We start from the raw sequence: 19,073 nt of genomic DNA on the forward strand, positions 1-19,073 counted from the left end.
AAAATATATTATACCATATCGTAGTAAAGATCGGCGGGGAATTGACTTTTTGTATAAAAACACTTTTATGGGGGTATGTATATGTCTGCTAAAATATATAATCTTGAGCACCCCAATGATAACTGCTTACACTTGTTAAACGATTTTGGACGGTATTATAATTTTGTCGTGAAATGTGTTATATATACTATTTATTATAGCTGCAATAAAGTAGGTTCATATCTAAAGAACTTTTTTGTTTATAAAGATATCCGTACTTAAGCTGGATAAATTATTATATAACTCTATGGGAAGTCTCGGTCGAAAACATGAGTGTCTATAGAGTGTTTTCCAAGATATATTCATAAAGATCAGCTAAGCCCGTAAGTAGAATGTCTACAGGGCATAAAATCTTTAACATGCTGAAGATATCCTTACTCTCTCGTTATAAAATAAATCCATTTTGACAATGAAAAGAATTAAGTTCGAGCTTTTAGTTATAGTCTTTAAAACAAAAGGATAATTCCTACATCTACTCCCACTACTATTGTGCAAAGGTTGTTCACAAAATCCTATGCAAATTTATCGAAAAAAAAATCGAAAAAATAATTATTTATTTTCGTAAAAAAAATGTGATTCCGCAACCTTAAAGCATACCATTCCATTTCAACGAAACCCATACAAATAAAAATCTTGGCTTTTATAACAATATGTTTATTTGTTATTTTCAAATTTTGTTTGTTTTTTATATTTTATTATGTGTATTTTTCTGATTAATTTAATTTTGCAAATGTTTTGTTTACGAATATATAATATTCTTGATTCTTGATGATTTATGTGAAAAATGTTGCTAATGTTTCTTGACTATCGGATGCATTTGTCATGAGAGCTGTATGTAAAATATTGATCATAGGCCTGTTGATATTTGTTTATATAAATGTATTAAGTATTGAATTTAGTTTAGTAAAACGTTTATTATTTCGCATATTATGCATACTTGTCTATGATTTTGAAACGCGTTTAACTAATTTCATTTAAGTTGGCTATAGGAAAATGGATTATATGCTATAGGTGTTTTTTATATTTCATTTTTAAATATCAAACGTTAGTGTTTCTTTTCGAGAAGGATAAAACATGTTAATCACTTTTGTTCTTGTTTATAGGGACTGTCGCGCAAATTAAATTAACTACGATTCCATACGAATGGAAACTGCATTACATATTGTGTTTATTATATTTATATATATTTATATATATGTAGCTATATTTCAATAATAAATAGTTAAACATATTGAACTAAACAGTAATCAAATAAAAATAAAAAAACAAAACTAATTAATATTACATAGAAGGAGAGAGAAGAGAGAGAGAGAGAGAGAGAGAGGGATAAGAAACACGTACAGCTGCAGCTCCAGTGCATAGAGATGTTTCTAGGGTATTTAGCCAGCGGTTTCTAGTCCATTTTGCAGGATCTTTGTTGCTATTGTTGCTGCTGCTGCGCTTGTTGTTGCTGCTGTTGTTGTTGTTGTTGTTTTCTTAGCTGCGGATGCTGCAGATGTCGTGTCCGGTTTTTGGTCCGGTATGGCTTTAGCCGCCAGTGCCAGTTTATGTATGTGTGGCGACGACGGCGACGTCACTGTTATTCTACAATAAGAAAAAGCTAATGATTTACACGCACACACACACACGCACATACGCACGCACACCAAGAGAGGGGGGCGCATTGTTTGTTGTTGTTTTTGGATAGGCATTTTGGAAGGCGGGATGTGTTTTTGTTTTTTTTTTTTTTTGCATAAACATATTTACAAAGCATATTAGTTTATGTTTTTTGTTTTTATGAGTTTGTTTTGTTTTTTAGTTTTTTTTTTTTTTCAATTTCGTTTGGCATTTGGTTGATGGCGGGAGGCGGCGTTTGTTTTGTTGATTTTTTGGGTCAGTTTCGGATGTGTGGTTGGCATGGTTTGTAGTTTGTAGTTTGCATGTATGAAGTAATTATGTTAATTAGATAAGCCGGCAAAAACAGACCTTATAAGCTAAGTAGCTAGCTAGCTAACTAGTGATAGTTATACATATGCATATATAGGTATTATCGAGCTAATGCGACTACGGTGCTTAGTGCTTGTGCTGCCTGCTGTTTGAGTTGACTTCGTTATCAGCGTACCTAGGGCTGTTGTCGTCCTTTTCGCAGATCAGCGTGCGTGTGGTGCTGGGTGGGATGGTGGGGCCGTTTAATGAGTGCTGTGAGCTGCGTTTGACATGCACGGGTCGCAGTCGCTCTTCCAAATCGCTAATGGAGCCCACAGAGCTGATGCTCTCCTCGCTGCAAATATAAACCGATTAGTTTAGCTCCTTACTGAGCATATATACGTGTTTACCTCTCGCTAAGCTCCTCCTCTCCCTCCTCCTCCATGGCCTGCTGCAGATCCGCAATGCGTTGCAACGCCAAGCGCAAGTCGTTCTTTAGCGCCGTGCCCTCTGATTCCATAACCTCCATTTTCTTTTCCAGATCCTTACGACGCGTCAGAGACTCTTGTTCACGGCTGGAGAGCGAATGATATTCCTCGCGCATGTCACGCAAACTCTTTTGAGATTTTTTGAGCACATCCTGTGACTGCATTTCACGCAGCTTTGACTGGGTTACTTCGTTTTGCAGCTTCTCCAGCGCTTCCTTATGCCGGCTCACCTGCACTTCGAGACGTGCACGTGTCGCCTGCTCCAGTTCCAGACGTGACTCCAGTTCCTTTGTGCGCATTTCCAAACTGTGTAAAATATAAAATGTGAAATCATAAGAAACTATTTCTTTTATTAGAACTGTTTATCAACTCACCGCTTGGACATGACAGCAATGGAGGGATCACCCAGGTTCTCCACATTATCGAGTCTGTGCTGCAGTTCAGCCACCTGCTCTTTGAGATTGTTGCGCTCAGCTTCGAGTTCAGTGAGCTTGAATTCTGTTTCGGATACGTTGACTTGCTCTGCATTTAGCTGCTTAACGGTGGCGCTGTACTTCTTCATTAGCTCGCCCAACTCCTCCTCGTTCTCCTCGATCTGCGCCTGCAGTTCGGCGCGATCGCGATGCGCCGCATTGGCCCGTTCCTCGGCATCGTTGCGCGCCCTATGCGACTCCTCAAACATGGCTTGCACCTCGGCCAGCTCCGCTTCGGCTGTCTGGCGCGCCTTCATGGCCAAAGTGCGCGCAGATTCCGCATCCTCCAGCTGATTGCGCAGCTGCCGGATAAGTGTTTTGCCAGGCGTATCCGCTTTGAGTCGCTCCAGCTGCGTCTGAGCATCCTTCAGTAGCGCCTTGTACTTGCGCAAGTCGCGACGCAGCTTTTGATTAAGCGCTTCCTCGGCATCACGATCCACACGATCGCGATCCTCCATTGAGGAGAGGCGTCGCTCCAGCTCGTGCTTTTCGCGTAGCAGCAGCGTGCGCTCCTCATGTTCTGTTTCCAGCTGACATTCGAGCGCCTTGATCTTCTTGTAGCCATTGCCACGCACCTCCTCCAGCTCCTCGTCCCGCTGCTGTGACTCACGACGTGCCTCTTTACGCATTGTCTCTAGGGTCATCTCCAGACGCAGCTTGGCCTGTTCCAGCAGCTGTATTTGCCCAGCCATTTCGTCGAGCTCCTCCTCCTGTTCCTTGGCGCGCCTCTCGGTTTCGTTCTTGGAGCGTCGAAGCTGCGCAAACTCCTCCTCAGTGCCACCGCCAAAGGTCATCTCCTCCAGCTCACGCTGCAGCGAGGCCAGCTTTTCCTCTTTTAGCTCTAGATCCAGACGCGTATCCTACAAGTACAATATCAATTACAAATCCGATAAAAACCAGAGAAAGCCGCTCGATAGCTTCGACCCGCCCCGGTTCCACCAAATGCACGTACTTTTATCAACCGAGTTGCACATGTGGCGCTGATACTCATGGCTGTACTTGAGCGAGCACTGAGTAAATTGTTTCACATATGGATATGGAATTGGATATAAAAACAAAAAAAATCGGGGCACAGCTCTGTCCGGCCAGTTATCACGCGGCCCGAGTCGAAATTCTACTTATTATGATTATAATAATTATTATAATTGTTGTTGTTTTTTTATTATTTTTTCGTGGAACTGGTCGTTTCCCTTAGATGTGCGTTTGTCTGTATGCACGTACTCCAGTTATCGCGCCTCGACGTCCATACAACCACTGACCCGACCACAGTCATCGCCAGCGATCGTCGCTGAAGAAAGTCACAAAGAGCAGAGACAGAAACTTGTGACGCAAACTGCCTCAGTACAGGCCGATAAAAACATGAGAACCCACAAAAGAAAAACCAGAACGAGTCGCTATCTTTGCCAAAGCGAAGATTAAATACCCTTGCGGACATAAGACTTTCGATATTGATATAGTAGTTTTCTACTCTTCTTTAAAAATTGTCCACCAAATTAGAAAGTGAGCATTATAGCTCTCAAGGTATGACAAGATATCTTGATAAGCTCTTTCGATTAATTTGTCCTCTGAAGATATATGATTTAGAAGTCCACTGATGTTGACAAAATTTGACAAATATGTGTGGAACATGAACAGAGCCATGTTTGGCCACAATATATTAAAAAACAAGGCAGCTATATGAGATAGTGGTTCTATCCGACGACAAGAACATATTATGGGTTCGTAGGGGCCTGCTTTTATGTGTTTCGCTTTTCGTGGCAAATGGAAATACCCTCTTCTAGGGTATCAACAAAAACCACTCAGCTGAACTCGAATCGCACTCAACTGAGCGCATCTAAGGAAAACCTTCTTAGAATACACAAGAAAGAGCATGTGGCAGGGAGTATGTTGCGTGGAGCGTGTAGCAAGTTGCATGCATATGGTGTGGGCAGGTAGTTGAAAATTGCCATTGTATACACGCAGATGGTTTGTCAGTCAGTCGGGCAGACAGTCGGCCAGCGGCGTGGGTAAACAAGCCGAACGAGTTTTCAAAGAGGTAGGTCTTCAGATACTGCATATATCTGTATCTGCCGCAAAATGTTGAATGTGCCACTGCCACTGAAACTGGCACTGCCACTTGTTGTTGCCGGAGCTGATTATAAAACCGATTTGTTTGCTTGCCTGCCTGAGTTTTCATTCTGTCCTGCTCTCGAGCACCAAATGTTGCCTATTATTTTTTGTTTGGCCTCTTTCAGCGATTTTTTTCTAGCCAGAAGCGTGCTAAGCGTTCTGCAACATTGTCAACTGCTTAGCAACATATGTTGGCAACATTTATGTTGCTTGCGCAACTAGAGATGGAAGCGTGAACTAGGGAACAAATCAAGGCCATTATTTTGTGTGATGTATATGATTCACGTTGTGTGCAATATCGAAAGTGAATCATTAATTGGAATTTTGAGCTCAATTTAAATTACGAATTAAATTGGACTGATATTGTAATAGATAATTGTTGCTCAATTAACCAGGTGTTTGGTTGTCCACTTCGCTGAGCAACACAAAGTTTCTGCTTGTCGTGATTTCACTAATAGAGCATGTCCGCGTACAGTGTTTGCTTGGTTATTGTAACCTCTATAGATATATATTATATTCGTATGTTTTTTCTTGCATTTCTGAATATTAATTTCTTTACTTATCAATAAGTTTAAAATGCAATGCATACAAGAATAACAAAAAATATTTCCCAAATAAAAGTAACTCTTGAAGAAAATAACAATGCTCTAATTTTCGAGTCTCGCCTGTACTATTTTGCTACTTTTGTATACATTAAACATGTATATATGTATTATATATCTGTTTCGTCTTACTCACCGCCAGCGTTTGCTCGAGCGTAAATTTCTCAGCTTGGAGAACATCTTTTTCGCGTCCGTAGCGCTCTTTGGCCTGACGCTCCTGGCGCGATGCATCCTGCAGGGACTGACACTCGGCATCGAATTTGCGCTGCTTCTTCTCCAGCAAATTGTTGCGTGCATTTTGCTCCTCGAGCAGCATGCGCAAATCATTCATCTCGTTAGTCATCTTTTGTGCCTTGCGTTTCCATTGGCCCACAACCTGACGTTGTTCCTCAACTTCCTCGTAGGCATCGGATAGCTGCGAATGTGGGAAAGCTCAGATCAAGTTACTTCGAGCTAGTGTTCAGACAACACACCTTTTTCTCCAATTGCTTTTTGAGCCCGACCAGCTGTTCCAGATCATGCTCATGCTGTGTCTGCAGTCGCCGCTTGGTGAACTCCAGTTCCCTGGCTACGCGCTCGTACTTCAGTTTGTAAACACCACCGCTGCCCTCTTCGTGCTCGACGTCCTCATCCTCAGAGATGCCATTCAAGTCGGATTTTGCGCATATTAGCTCCATTTCCAGCTTCTCGCTCATCTCCTGTAGGTTCTTCACCTTGGTCTGATGCTCCCCGAGCTCCTTTTCCAGCTTCAGCCGTTCAGCAGTCTCCGCCTCCAGACGCTCGGTGGCAATATGCGCCGTGGAACGCTCCTCTGCCAGATCCACGGTCAGCTCGGATAACTGCAAATGAGAAGCGTGAAGGGAAATCAAACAATTTGGCATTACTATGTGCAAAATCGTATTAGTTTGCCAAAAGTTCCTAATGTTCGTCAGAAATTCGCGTGAAAAATCTTTGTTTTACGTGTTTCATATTGAACTCATTTCTATGGCATATTTATAAACAGTTGGAATACATATTTATTTATCCTATCGGCATGCTAAGTTGAGCAATAGAGGCGTTGCGCAAATGACCTCGACCCACAGATTGTCAATGGAAAAATTAAAAAGTTCTTAAAGAAAAATTAATTGTATTAATTTTGAGTACAACATAATAAGAAGCTTAAAAGTGATAAGATAAAATTTCAATTTTAATTTCCTTAAAAGGCAAGAAATTAATTATTAATTTAATAAAAATTTTTATCACTTTCAAAAAAGGTTCTAAATATTTTTAAATTTTGAAATATTCATAATATAAATAAATGTTATATATACATATGCATATATATAAGGGTAAAAATAAAAAAAGGGGTAAACAATATTGTTTAGGTGAATTTCAGTAAAATATTGGGACTTTTGAATAATTTTTTTAAAAACTATTTGCGGGTAGAAGAAAATCTTGGAGAGCGTACATTATTATTAAGCTATAAGAAACTTGTAAAAGGTAAAAGAGCTGGAGAAAGGTGCTATTGGATATTAATTTTAATCTAGGTGAATTTTTATTTAAGGGCGCAAGAATAGACAAAAAATTCATAACAAAATGTTTTTTCGCCGTCTAGTTACAAAGGCGACAATATGTATCTACCATATATATGCAATCTATATCTTTTGATTCGATCAGTGAAATACGGTCTTCAAACGTAAATATGCATCAGAACATTTTTAAGTACTAATAAATTTTATTCAATAATCATGTCATCCTCTAAAAACAAGAAACGAATCTATGGAATATTCCCTCGCCAAGTCCCTCTAGAATTCATGCGGCGTGATTCACGCATTATTTTGTTGTTATCCAGAAATAGATCGACCCGAGTATCTGAAGTGAAACGCTAACTTTAGCAACACCTCGACGTCGATGTCGGAGGATGCCGCAGTCAATGTCAGCGCCGGCGTTGTTGCATGGAATTGGAATTTTTCAACCATATGTTTACTTAAGAATCATTTATATTAATGTGCTCAAGAACTGACAAGACATGGCCAGATCGGAGTCATTATTCGAAATGATGTCAACTGCCCACACATGCACATAGAGAATTAAATAAGAAATCAAAAGACCGACAAGCTCAAGGTTAACAGCAGCAACTACCTCATCCAGCTGATTGTCATCCTCCTCACGTATGGTGCGATCGTCATCGTCATCATCTCCATTCATCGCAGTGGTGGGCAACGATGATTCTCTGGCCACGGAGTTGCCACGCGACGTTGGCGTGTGCGGCAGCTGTTTGGATAGCTGAAACGCCTTGGTCAATATGTTTTGGGCGGAACGTGTGCGCCCCACCGAGCCGCAGCGTTCCATGCTGTTGCGTTCGCGCTGTCGCTCAATCAACGAGATGGTATCGTAATCATCATAGTACACCGAGCTGCCGCTGGGCGTGCTGCAGCGACTGCTGTAACCGCCCCCAACTCCATTTGTGGCGCTGGCATTGCTGCTGCTACTGTTGTGGCGTCGCGTGCGCCGTCCCATGGCTGTCCATTCCTCCTGCACGTGGTCGGTGCGCTTGAGAAAGTTTTGTATCTTCTCGCTTAGGTAGGCGGAGGAGGTGCGCGGATCCTCGAACGAGGGCGTCGGACGCAGCGTCTGATGCACCGGTTGCCGTTGGCAACCCAGAACAAACGACAGATTCGCATCAAACACCACTGGTGAACTCTCCAGCTGACGCATCTCATACGGATCCAAGCCACTGCCCTTCGTGTAACTCTGCGGAAATACGCGACGCGGCGGCGTTTCCAGGCGCGATGTGCGCGAAACACTTGACTGTGTCGAGCAGCGTGAGGAAATTGAATAAGCTGGACTGGGCGAGCGAGTCAGCAGGCGCAATCGATCCATGGCAGCATCTCCAGATGCCCCTGTGCCTGTTGCCGTGCCTGAGCCTGAGCCTGTTGAAAGAGGCAGTTTCAGCGAGATCTCGTAGTGGCTTTCAGTGTCCTTAGTCTGGTAATTACCCAGTCCGGACGTTGAAAGCGACTGCGAGCTGCTGCTGTGGCTTGTGGCACGTGCCGTGTAGCTGTTGTGGTTGTGGTTGGTGTGGTGTGTGTTGCGTGTATTGGTGTTGCTGTGTCCATTGGTCAGCACATGGACGGGACTCTGTTCGCGCTGCTTGGGCAGCAGACGCAGCTGTTTGCGTGCCTGGCTGCTGGGCGGCTTGGGTGGCTTTAGTGTGCCCAGCGAGGAGCCACTGCCGCTGCCGCTGCTGTTGTTATTGTTTCTCGTAATACCATTCATGGCGGCCAATACGCGTGCCATAAAAGTGTCCTTCTCCTGCTCTGGTTCACACTCTAATTCGTTTTTAGATTCATCTTTGGCAGCTGGCGGAGCTGCAATGTCAGCACTGTCAGCAAGTGCTGCATCAACAGGCGCCAGCGGTGCCATTGGGGGATAGGAAGGAGGGCTAGCTTGCGGGTTGGATGCGTGTTAATCAGGAGCAGGGGGTGAAATAACCAGTAGTGGGTTAGTGAGCTTAATTGTGTTTTAGTTTTCGTTTTGGTTGAATCTGGATTTGTAGAGCCAATTCGTTAAATTCGTTTTGAGTTCGTTTTTAAATCGTTTTGTGATTTGGTTGTGTATTTCGGTTCTGGGGGTAGGTTTGTGTGGTTTTACGTGCTGTCAAAAACTTGAGATCGCTTGCAAGCAAAAATTTAAATTTATCGCGAAAATGCTATTTATTTTGGCTTCAGCATCAAATTGCCAATATGCTTCGTTTCTTATCCCCCTTTCTTGCTTTTCTTTTGGCACCGATTTTTCTATCGCACACACGCACGCAAACGTATCGGATTCGGACTCAGATTTGCATACGAATTCGGATACGGATCTCGCGACACGGCACGGTACACGGTGTTGGGCGCCTCCGGCGTTCGCGTCGCGACGTTTGCTCAGCAACTAAGTGAATCTCTTTGGGAATGGCGGCCAGTTGCGATGCGTGACCAGAAAAGCTCGCCGGGCAGCTGCTTTTTGGCAAACTGCTCTTCACAGTCTGAGAGTGAGAGAAAGCCCGAGAGCGTCTGGCAAAAGAATTGCAACATGGGCCGCCTCGGTATTGACATAATCTCGAATATATATACTTATAAATATATATGTTTACATGTACAAATGTATTTAATAAGTCGAGACAACTGTTGATTTGCTCAACGTTTATATAAATGAATGACCAGCATGTGGATCGAAGTTGCAACACGAGTACACAGCAGCACAATAAAGTATTATTAATGATTTTTCTCAGCATTTAAAAATACATATACAACTCGCTATTCTTAAGTGCAGAGATACACCAATATACATATACATAAACATGCGTGCTTTTACATAAATACGTATCCCCAGTCAGTGTTCAATGGACTCACGCATTGCCCAGAAGCTATTTATATTTTACAATAAACCAAACAAGAGGCGGAAATATCGCCAGATCGCAGTCTTAACTCAATCGTATATATCACAGAAATGCACTCATTGCGAAAATTCTATTGGTCAAATACAATCCAGACGATGTTTTCAATGGCATTAAAGCATTCAAACGCTTAACGTAAACATTATAACAATTACAATACTTACAATTTAATTTTATTTATAAAAGCTTGACCTTGATGCAATTTGATATTAATATTTTAATTAAAAAGGTCAGCCATTATCTAAAAAAATGTTTAACAAAACAATTTCTTTAATATATGGTTACAAATTATATGTTTTAATTTTCGACTGACATATTTGTTCGTGTTGCTTCTTTCGTTCTGTTTGGTTTCTTTTGACTACTAAGCAAATGGTAACACATAGTTCGAAAGCAGCTGCCTTGTCTATTTAAGATAGATAGGCCATTCTTATCATTATATTTTCAATGGGTTAGTTGCACTTTAAGCATGTTATATCATCGTTGTATAATTTATGTTCGAATTTCTGCTCTTTATTGGAACGATATTATTATAATTAAATGGAACAGAATCAAAAAGTTTGAACTCCAATGGATTAGTTACTATGAACCAAACCAGTAACCGAACAAAGGCGATACGAAACCTGGACAGAAACATGGTTTATAAAATTGTTTGGATCTGAAAAACTAGGTTCACGCACTGAGCCTACACCATATAATAATATGCAAAATATATATATATTACTTCATTTATATATATAAAAAATGTTCTTCAATATTAAGTAAATGAAGTATACCATTTATATTTTGGCAAAAAAAAAAAATGACAAATTGGCTAAGGATTAAAAAAAAAAACCAGCATTTCACTTGCAACGGTTAGGCTGTGCATAGCTGTACATTTTGTTGTCATTTAAAATAAAGAAAATTGTTTAAATATTTTCATTTTAAATAGAGCAAAAGCCATACATCAATGTCGACCTGTCAGTGAAAATAGGGTATACAAAGAGCCCCAGATATTAAATCAATTGAACAGAGGCTAACTTAAAATCTGTTTTTAATTTTCATTAGAAAGCAGATAATATAAATTACAAAAATGTTTAATTAATATAAATTATATGAGTTTTACAAAAACTAGTTCCACTGTGCAGCAACTAAACATAAATACAAATATCTGCATTTATACACACATCATTCATAGCAACAGCGAGCGGAACATAAAGCATCACTCTGCAAACTGTTTGCACCACAAGACTAGCCAAATCTTGGCGCCCCAGATAGTTGTCATTTCAACTAACGTGGGCAGCAGCCACATGTCATGTCATCTCCGGCTGCGCAATTTTAATTAAAGACTAGAAGCAAAGTCTTGCCTTGTCTGAGATATGGGTAGAAAAATAGCTTACCTTGGCTTCCAATTTTTGATTCTCGTTCTTGACTTCGCTGCGATCGTATTCGATCTTCTCCAGCTTGGCGCGCAGCATGAGCAACTCCTCGTTAGCGATCTTCAGCTGCTCCTCGGTGCGATGCACATTGAGCAGAGGCGTCACACGAACCAACAGACGCCACCAGGGCCAGTCGCGCACAGCCAAAAAGGCCTTCACATTGCGTTGAATGCAACGCACCGCCAGCTCCTGTAAGGCCAAGATGGTAGACCAGGCTTATTGGAATCTCCTGGGGGGATTTAACTCACCTGAATACGCCGTTGTGACATCTTTTTGCGTGCCAAATAGCCACGACAATACGCCTGCAACTGTATAATGCGATCCGAAAGCAACACATCGCGTTTGGCCTCCAGCTCATTGAGCACACCGGAACGGAAAAGTATCTGAAATATGATTAGAAGTATATGGTACGAAAATAAGAATTGAAATTATTGAATTGAAATTACATTTTTTTTTTTGGTAAATAAAATCTAAATCCTTGATCTTAAAAACTATGTAAAACTATGTGCTTTAGAAGATATCTAGCACTTCATAAAGTCGATATAGAAATGCCCCTCTCTCTTAATGTCTGTTGTTTTCATGAAATTTCTTATTGGTGTTTTATTCTTGTGCTATTCTTGCATTATTTCTATAGCTTAATTGGACATGGAGTTTATATTCATATACATATAAACTTACTTGACAACCACATGTAGACCACAATTTTAAACAAAATAAATAAAAGATATACCCTTGATATTCGCATATCAAAGCAAAAAAAATCCTATATATGGATTCGGTACTTGACGCCTGTATGCCACATTTTGTGTATCTATCTTATTGCATCTTGTAAATGTACTCAGATTTTTGTGCATATTGTATTATATCATATTAAAAATATTTACAGCCTATTTGTAATCATGTGTAACCCACCCTACTAAATATAATAAAAGAATCAAATTAATTGATTTTGTGAGGAACTTCCAAATAAATTTATGATTTAATGATATTTTCTTATAAGTTAAATACAATATATAGAAATATTTCAATCATATTTCGATCAATCGAATAATTTAACGATATTTAGATAATTTCTGAAATATGTTTAATGATTTTTGCAAATAATTAATTTTTATAGATAAACTCTATCAAAACTCAAACTTTCTAACAAACATTTTCGTTAAACAGAAAATTATGTTTATTAACAGATTTTAAGCAATTAAGTTAAGTTTTTTCAAAAACTCAAGTGCCTTTAGTATTGTCATAAGCAGCCGAAAAGTCTCCATAGATTGACATTAATACGAAATGCAAGAGTTTTATTCAACTTGGCATTAGATGAAAATAATCAATTTTTTTCAGATGTTGACAGCTGCAAATTTCTCTATTGCTTATGCATAAAACAATAATATCAAAAAACATTCATGAACAGAAATCCAATTTATACCCTAATTAGACTTGCAGTAGAAAATGGCAAAATACAGAATATAAAAATGGATTTCCGCTGACAGACTTATACATAAAGTGAAGTAGCCCCATCCTAAGCTCAAATAGTCACAATATTGTATGTGGAGTTTGAGAGCAGCTGCGCTTACAAATAAAGCAAAATTTAATCAATTCAAGGAAGTGTAGGTTAAGGTGTTCAAGGTGGCTGACAGCAGCAGAGGCAAGAAGCTGGACAAGAGCACAGCTCACCAATTTGCACACCTATGCAGAAAGGTAGGAACGTAATAAAAAATTGAACAAAACCAGTACGAGGGCTTTCGTTAATAATGCCGGCCTCGCAGATACCCTGTAACTAGTCCAAAACTACCGTTACAAACATTCGTACTTTATATATATACATAATATCATCACATCAATAAAAAAAATAACATTCTTAAACATTTCTCCGAATTGTTTATACTACACAAAAACCTTAACATATAACATCTTTTTAGATCGATCTTAATCGATTTCGGTCGAGTTATCGATAATTCAAAAAACAACAAATTTGAAATGAAATTTGATACTGGCTCAATCATGCATACGGACAGATCAATCTGATCATTGTTACCTACCAAGTATATAGACACGTTATGGGATCAAAAAACCTTTCTTCTGGTTCTTACAAGATTTGCACAACACCACTATACCCGTTATTACCCATTTTCATGGGGTACAGGGTATAAAAATTCACCACTAAATAGAAAATTAAAAATAAACAAAAGCGTCAATTCCATTAGGCAGCCCGACTCTCTACAAACAAATGCAATCGAGCCAAAGTCGCGAGCCTCCATTGAGACTACAAATTAGTTAGCTGAAAGTCTTTGGATTTTGCTTGGGATTGGACGCACCTTTGCGGGGTGTGTCAACGGTGTTTCGCTGAATTTGCGACGTTTTTCGAGAAACTATTTCAAAATTTTAAATTATGCAGCGCACGTAGATCAAAAATGAAAGTAAACCAATGTGAAATTGCGACTAGCCGGGAAAATGGGTGTGTATGTGCGAGTTTTACGACTGAGGTGAGGCGGGACAAGAGGCCACCACTAAAAAAAAACTACGAAAAACAAAAGCAACAAGTAGCCAAAACCAGGTGTTAAATAATATAAAATATAAATATAGAACAGAAGATAAGCGGCAAAGAGGTTTGTTTGTTTTTTTTTCGTAACAATATTTATTCCAGTTAATAGTTAAGAAATATTTGTAACTAATAGATAAAGCCGGAGCGTATAGAGTGGTTAAGTTATGGTAGGGCCTTTGCTGGGGAGTCGCTAGCTAGTGCAGCTGCATAGTTACCTCTTTCATATAGGTGGGGTAGATCTCCACCTGTGTTTGTATGCAGCGCACCGCCCGCACCTGCGCCACTTTGGTCGTAGTCGTCGTCATCGTTGGCATCATATGGTTGCAATCCGTTTGGCATTTCGACCTGGCCTCAAACTTTTGCAATAGCTGAGCAATTTTGTTGGGCTTGCAGCAGCTTTTGGCCGGCTCTGTTTCAACATCGCCTTCGCCCTCGCCCTCAGACTCGCACAGACTGCCAGTTGAATTGCTGGTGGAGTTGGATGCCGATGACAACACAGTGTTGCTTATGTGACCCGAGTCATCCGAGTCAGAGTTTGAGTTATGTTCAACAGCTTTTATTGGCTTATGTTGCGGCGGCGGCTGCTGCTGTTGCACCACTTTGACCAGCAGCTCTTGATTTTTATCGGAGGTCTCGCCCAGCTTGGGAGGTATTATCTTGCACGATTCTAGCTTGGGTTTGCCCACTTTCTCCTCGTTGGCGTAGTGCAGCTTTTGTAGCTGCTGTTTCTTTTTTTGTCGCAGCAACTGCGTGTGCTCCTTACTCACGCCGCGACTGGGCCGTGGTTTGCCGGCATTTAGGCTCTCCACTTGACGCAGCAGGTCATGACCCTTGGCCAGGCACTTGACCAACAGCTCATCGCTGTGCGCATTCGGTGATCGGTTGGCCGCCGCTTTCAATGTCGAATTGGCACGTCTGGGCGGCTTGGTCGCCAACTGGCGACGCTCCAGCGTTGAGTTGGTCCGCTTGGGCGGCACAACAGACCCTGGTGGCGCCGGCAGCGGCTTCATTTTGGCTGCCGCATTGGCTCTGCTGCAGTTGCGACTGCTAAGTGTCAGCATGGATCTGGTGCGTTGCTGCTTTGGCTGCTGTTGTGGCTGTGTTTGCTGCGGTTTGTTCATGACATTGGTCTTTTCCAGGCAACGCAGACTAGAGTGCTTGGATATGGGTATGCGGCTGCCGCTTAACTGTCTGATGTCGCACAGAGAATTGTAGCGTTGTTTCGCGCTGGAGTCGCTGCGGCGCAACAGCATCGAGTTGGCCAATTCGGGTGTCTGGTAGATCTGTCGCCTGCTCGATGCCATGCTCAGCGTACTATGTGATTTCGATAGCAGCTGGCGATCACTGAACTCAGCTGGCGGCGGTGGCAACGTTAGCGTCAGCGGCAATGTCTTTTCCAGCTGCAAATCTAGGTCCTCCACTGGTGGATACTCCTGCAATATTTGATCGAAGCTCTGCAGCACCTCGTTCAGTTTACTCTCATCGTGTGCGACCTTCTCCAGCTCCGCAAAGATCTCATCTTCGAGGGATTGCTGTGTCAGATTCAGGCTCATGTGACTTTCCTCATCGCTGTCCACATAGCTGCAAACGCTGCTACTCAACGTCAGCAGCGGATTGCCACTGACTGTTGCACAAGTCGGCGAATCTGCTGCTGCTGCTGCTGCTGTCGTCGTCTTGGACGTGTACTTGCCGCCCACACAGCCGCCGCTGTCCACTAGGCTGAGGGCGCTCATGGAGCGCGTGTGCTTGCTGCCCTTGTAGTAGAGTTTTCCGCTCAGCTTGGGCGTTAAATTATCCTCGATTTTGTGACGTATGTGCGAGAAGAATTTTTTACCAGCGCCTAGGCCGTGGGCCTGTTTATGGGGCGTGGCAGCTGGCAACGGCGGTGTGCTACGCACCTGCGACAGCTTTGATTTGACCGTGTGCTTGTACATAATAACAATAATTATTGTGAGATATTGATGGCGATGATAGCAAATGATGATGACGATGATGATGATGCAAAGACTGGCAACAAGTAAAAGTGCATATAATTTTTGCTGTTGTCGTTGCGAAATTTCCTTTCGATTGGCGGTCGCCGCTTGTGGCCACTTGACCAACAGCAGTGCCAACACTTTCACAGCTGCTGGGCGCTTGGCGCGTAATTCGTGTGTTGTTTTCTCTTTGAGCTCAACGGCGCAACTGAATTTCTTGCCGCGCCAGACGCAGCCAAACAGCCAGCAGACCAGCAGCAACAGCAGCAGCAGCAACAACAGCAACAGCAACAAAACAGTCAATAGCCAAGTGCGCTGTGCATTCGAAAGTGGCTTATCAACAAACAGAGCCGTGGACATGGTCGCGGCTTACCGTAATTGGTGGCGGTCATGGTTAACCATATGGTGGGGTGAGGCGGCATGTCGGCGGCCCAGACATCTTAGCTGTATGCAACGTGTTGCAGCTGCAGGTTCGATGCTAATAAGTAGCACCAACAAATCTGTTTTCGTTCAGTCGTCATATGCTCGATTTATAGTATGCTCTCCTCATTAGCGATATTAGAACAATTACACATACTCATCGTCATCATCATCATCATCATCATCAGCTTTAACATCATAATCATCCCAGTTATGTATAACTCAAAGTAAAAAATCTCATGTATGTTTCCATTTGAACTTTTCATTGTCAGCAATTGGACTTCAGCGGGTATTAAATCACCCATAGAGCATATTCACATGCTTTAACGCTCGTCCGTGACAATGACAAATATTGATATATGTGCAGGTTCTATAGAATCTGTCTTTGCCCGTGGTCAGTTAAAAAGGTTATTGCACTGCCCTAGCGCAGGCATGACTATACTCTATATTGAGTCAACAGCATGCCCAGGAAACTCGAGAAAACACTTTGAACTAACACCAAAGAATCTTAAATATGACATCTTTTTTTAAGCAACAAATTCATACTCTTTGATTTAAGCAGATATGGATTCAACTAAACTTTTTCTAATTAAAATTTTAAATTATATTATTAATTAATATAAATTATTAATTACAATATGAACAATAACTGCACATAACTATATAAAATGCATCTTGTATTTCAGATCAATTTATTTGAGATCTGTTTTAAGCTAAGACATAAACTAATAAAAACCAATTTTCGTCGGCTTAAATATTACTTGATTTTTAAATATCATTTTTTTTCATCAAAAGATCAATGAGATTGTAATAAAGCTTGAACCGTCGAAGACCTGGGAATAACATGGCCTGCCTTAGCCATTCATTTGCCCAACTTCACAACCGCTCGAAACTGTCCTCCAAACTTATTCTTTTTAGTTTTGGAGCATCTTTCTGAATTATAAGACATTTCCATTTTAAGTGTTTTAAAATCTTGAACTATTCCGTTGTCTTATTTTGTACATCATCAATTACGTTTATCCTTTCACTTTGAATTGCATTCCACTATCCTTATTTCATAAATCGAAATTCTCATGCCTTTAGCTCTTTAGTAATAAACACCTAAATCTTATGGAAAGAGCGCTGCGATGGTCAGTGTCGGTGGCGATTGTCAAAGTGATGAAGTACGATATCTTAATGTCTGAACCACATTCGATATCAAGTGGATGATTTATAGAACTTTGTGGCTCTTCCTTATTGCAATGTCCACGGTCTGTACTGGCACTGGAGTCAATTATTAATTATTCAAATTAAAATTGCTCGCCGCATTCACTTATCAAATTACGTACACCTCGGAAGCGACCAAGAGCGGAGCTTAACGTCAGTTGTGCACCTTAACAAGAGTCTCACAGAATTTCCAATTGGTTTAAAAAAGAAACACGTCTTGTAACTAATTAAAAGAACTGCAGCTTTGAGAAACGCATGTAGGCAGCTTCCTGGTTATTGTTATTTCATAATTAATCGAAAACAAGTTTACATAGAGTTAGCCTAAAGGGCCAATTGGCCCGGTTTAGATTAATGCGTAAATTGATTAAGTTCACGCCCCTTTTGCTTCCCAAAAGGTCGGCAGGCGCTTGCATGTCAAAGCGCTAATGAAGTTTTCGTGTTTTCTCGCTTCGAGCCAATTTGAAAACCTTTTTCACTGGACTTAAGCCCCATTGACAGAACCCGCTTCCATATATTATGCAAGTTATAAGCTGCACACAGAAACACAAACCGCGATTCATTTCTAATGAAAGCGAACGCTGGGAAATTTCACTTTAAACGTTTGCATGGAAAAAATGTTAATGTGCATTGGACAAATGTGGTTGTTGTTGTTGTTGTCTGCGATCGTCGAGTTGTCTGCAGGTTGCAGCGGGTCGCGCAGCTCGACAAACGCAACGTCATTTTTTGGTGAAAGTCAAACGACGCACGCGGCTGGATTGGATTGGGTTGGGCACAGTTTCGGACTTGGATTTGAAATTGAATTTGGTTTCGGAATGGTACGTACACTGCGTGCGCTGCGTCCGATGAGCCACAGACTGCTGCCCAGTCCATAGATTAGCAATATCAAACGCCAAATATCGTCTGCCGCATGCCGCTGGCCGCAAAGCTGCACAAAGATGTTTAGAAAATAATCGCTGTGGCTGTTGCCGTTGCCGTTGCCATTGCCGTTCGTGTTACTATCTCCAAGCCAGCTGCTAAATCTGGCACTCTCATTGCCATTCGATAAGCACACGGCTTTGGATTTGTCCGGCCACATTATGCGTCGATGAAATAATTTGCCTGCCTCGCTGCAGCGTTCTCCATTTGTGGAAACCAACTGAGCATCAGACATAATCAGACCAAGAGGCTGGACCCATAGCTCGACAAGCCAACGACAGACACACACCATAACAACAGTAGCTCGGAATTCTATACCACAATGGAGGCGGGAGCTTCACAGATGAACTTGACCGTGAAAGTTGTCAGCGTCATCGCAACAGAGCACAGAAACCCAAGAAGAGAAAAAAAAGTGGACTTGCAACAAGTGACGTCAGAAGTTAGTTTATTGCGATCAGTTTTTGTAGGCACCTACCGGCATTAAGCAGGGATTCACAGTTGCATGAGAACAGGAAATCAAAAACCAACCAAGCAGCCAACCGAGCGCATGCCAGAGCCCTAGTAAGTAATAC

General features: G+C 41.5%; 2 protein-coding genes across 11 annotated transcripts in view; both read right to left on the reverse strand.

Annotated features, from left to right (window-relative positions):
- Nucleotides 1–1,327: 1,327 nt before the first annotated feature.
- The window catches only part of LOC115770750 (unconventional myosin-XVIIIa), a 38,551-nt gene continuing 20,805 nt past the window's right edge, over nucleotides 1,328–19,073 (reverse strand). For 2 of the 10 annotated variants that reach the window (XM_030716155.1, XM_030716157.1), the window contains 8 exons: nucleotides 11,697–11,831; nucleotides 11,410–11,637; nucleotides 6,090–6,455; nucleotides 5,753–6,031; nucleotides 2,807–3,765; nucleotides 2,355–2,738; nucleotides 2,141–2,299; nucleotides 1,328–1,623 (listed from right to left, as the gene is read on the reverse strand). In XM_030716155.1, the coding sequence (XP_030572015.1) occupies nucleotides 1,419–1,623; nucleotides 2,141–2,299; nucleotides 2,355–2,738; nucleotides 2,807–3,765; nucleotides 5,753–6,031; nucleotides 6,090–6,455; nucleotides 11,410–11,637; nucleotides 11,697–11,831 (2,715 nt within the window). In that variant the 3' untranslated portion in view covers nucleotides 1,328–1,418. Of the gene's footprint in view, nucleotides 2,300–2,354; nucleotides 2,739–2,806; nucleotides 3,766–5,752; nucleotides 6,032–6,089; nucleotides 6,456–7,737; nucleotides 8,529–8,594; nucleotides 9,061–11,241; nucleotides 11,338–11,409; nucleotides 11,638–11,696; nucleotides 11,832–18,823; nucleotides 18,850–18,929 lie in introns of those variants that run through there. The other 8 variants (XM_030716163.1, XM_030716162.1, XR_004018894.1 and 5 more) reach the window with 8 other exon arrangements.
- LOC115770752 lies at nucleotides 14,141–15,921 on the reverse strand. Its single transcript, XM_030716164.1, has one exon. It carries the CDS (start codon nucleotides 15,919–15,921, stop codon nucleotides 14,182–14,184), a length of 1,740 nt encoding a protein of 579 aa, XP_030572024.1. The 3' UTR covers nucleotides 14,141–14,181.

The sequence above is a fragment of the Drosophila novamexicana genome, unplaced genomic scaffold, assembly GCF_003285875.2.
Source record: "Drosophila novamexicana strain 15010-1031.04,08,12 unplaced genomic scaffold, DnovRS2.1 tig00004560-arrow-pilon, whole genome shotgun sequence".
In the NCBI taxonomy this organism is placed as follows: Eukaryota; Metazoa; Arthropoda; class Insecta; order Diptera; family Drosophilidae; genus Drosophila; species Drosophila novamexicana.

What these genes read in the sequence shown, in the direction of transcription:
- LOC115770752 (XM_030716164.1), bottom strand. Translation starts at nt 15,921, where the DNA reads ATGTACAAGCACACGGTCAAATCAAAGCTGTCGCAGGTGCGTAGCACA.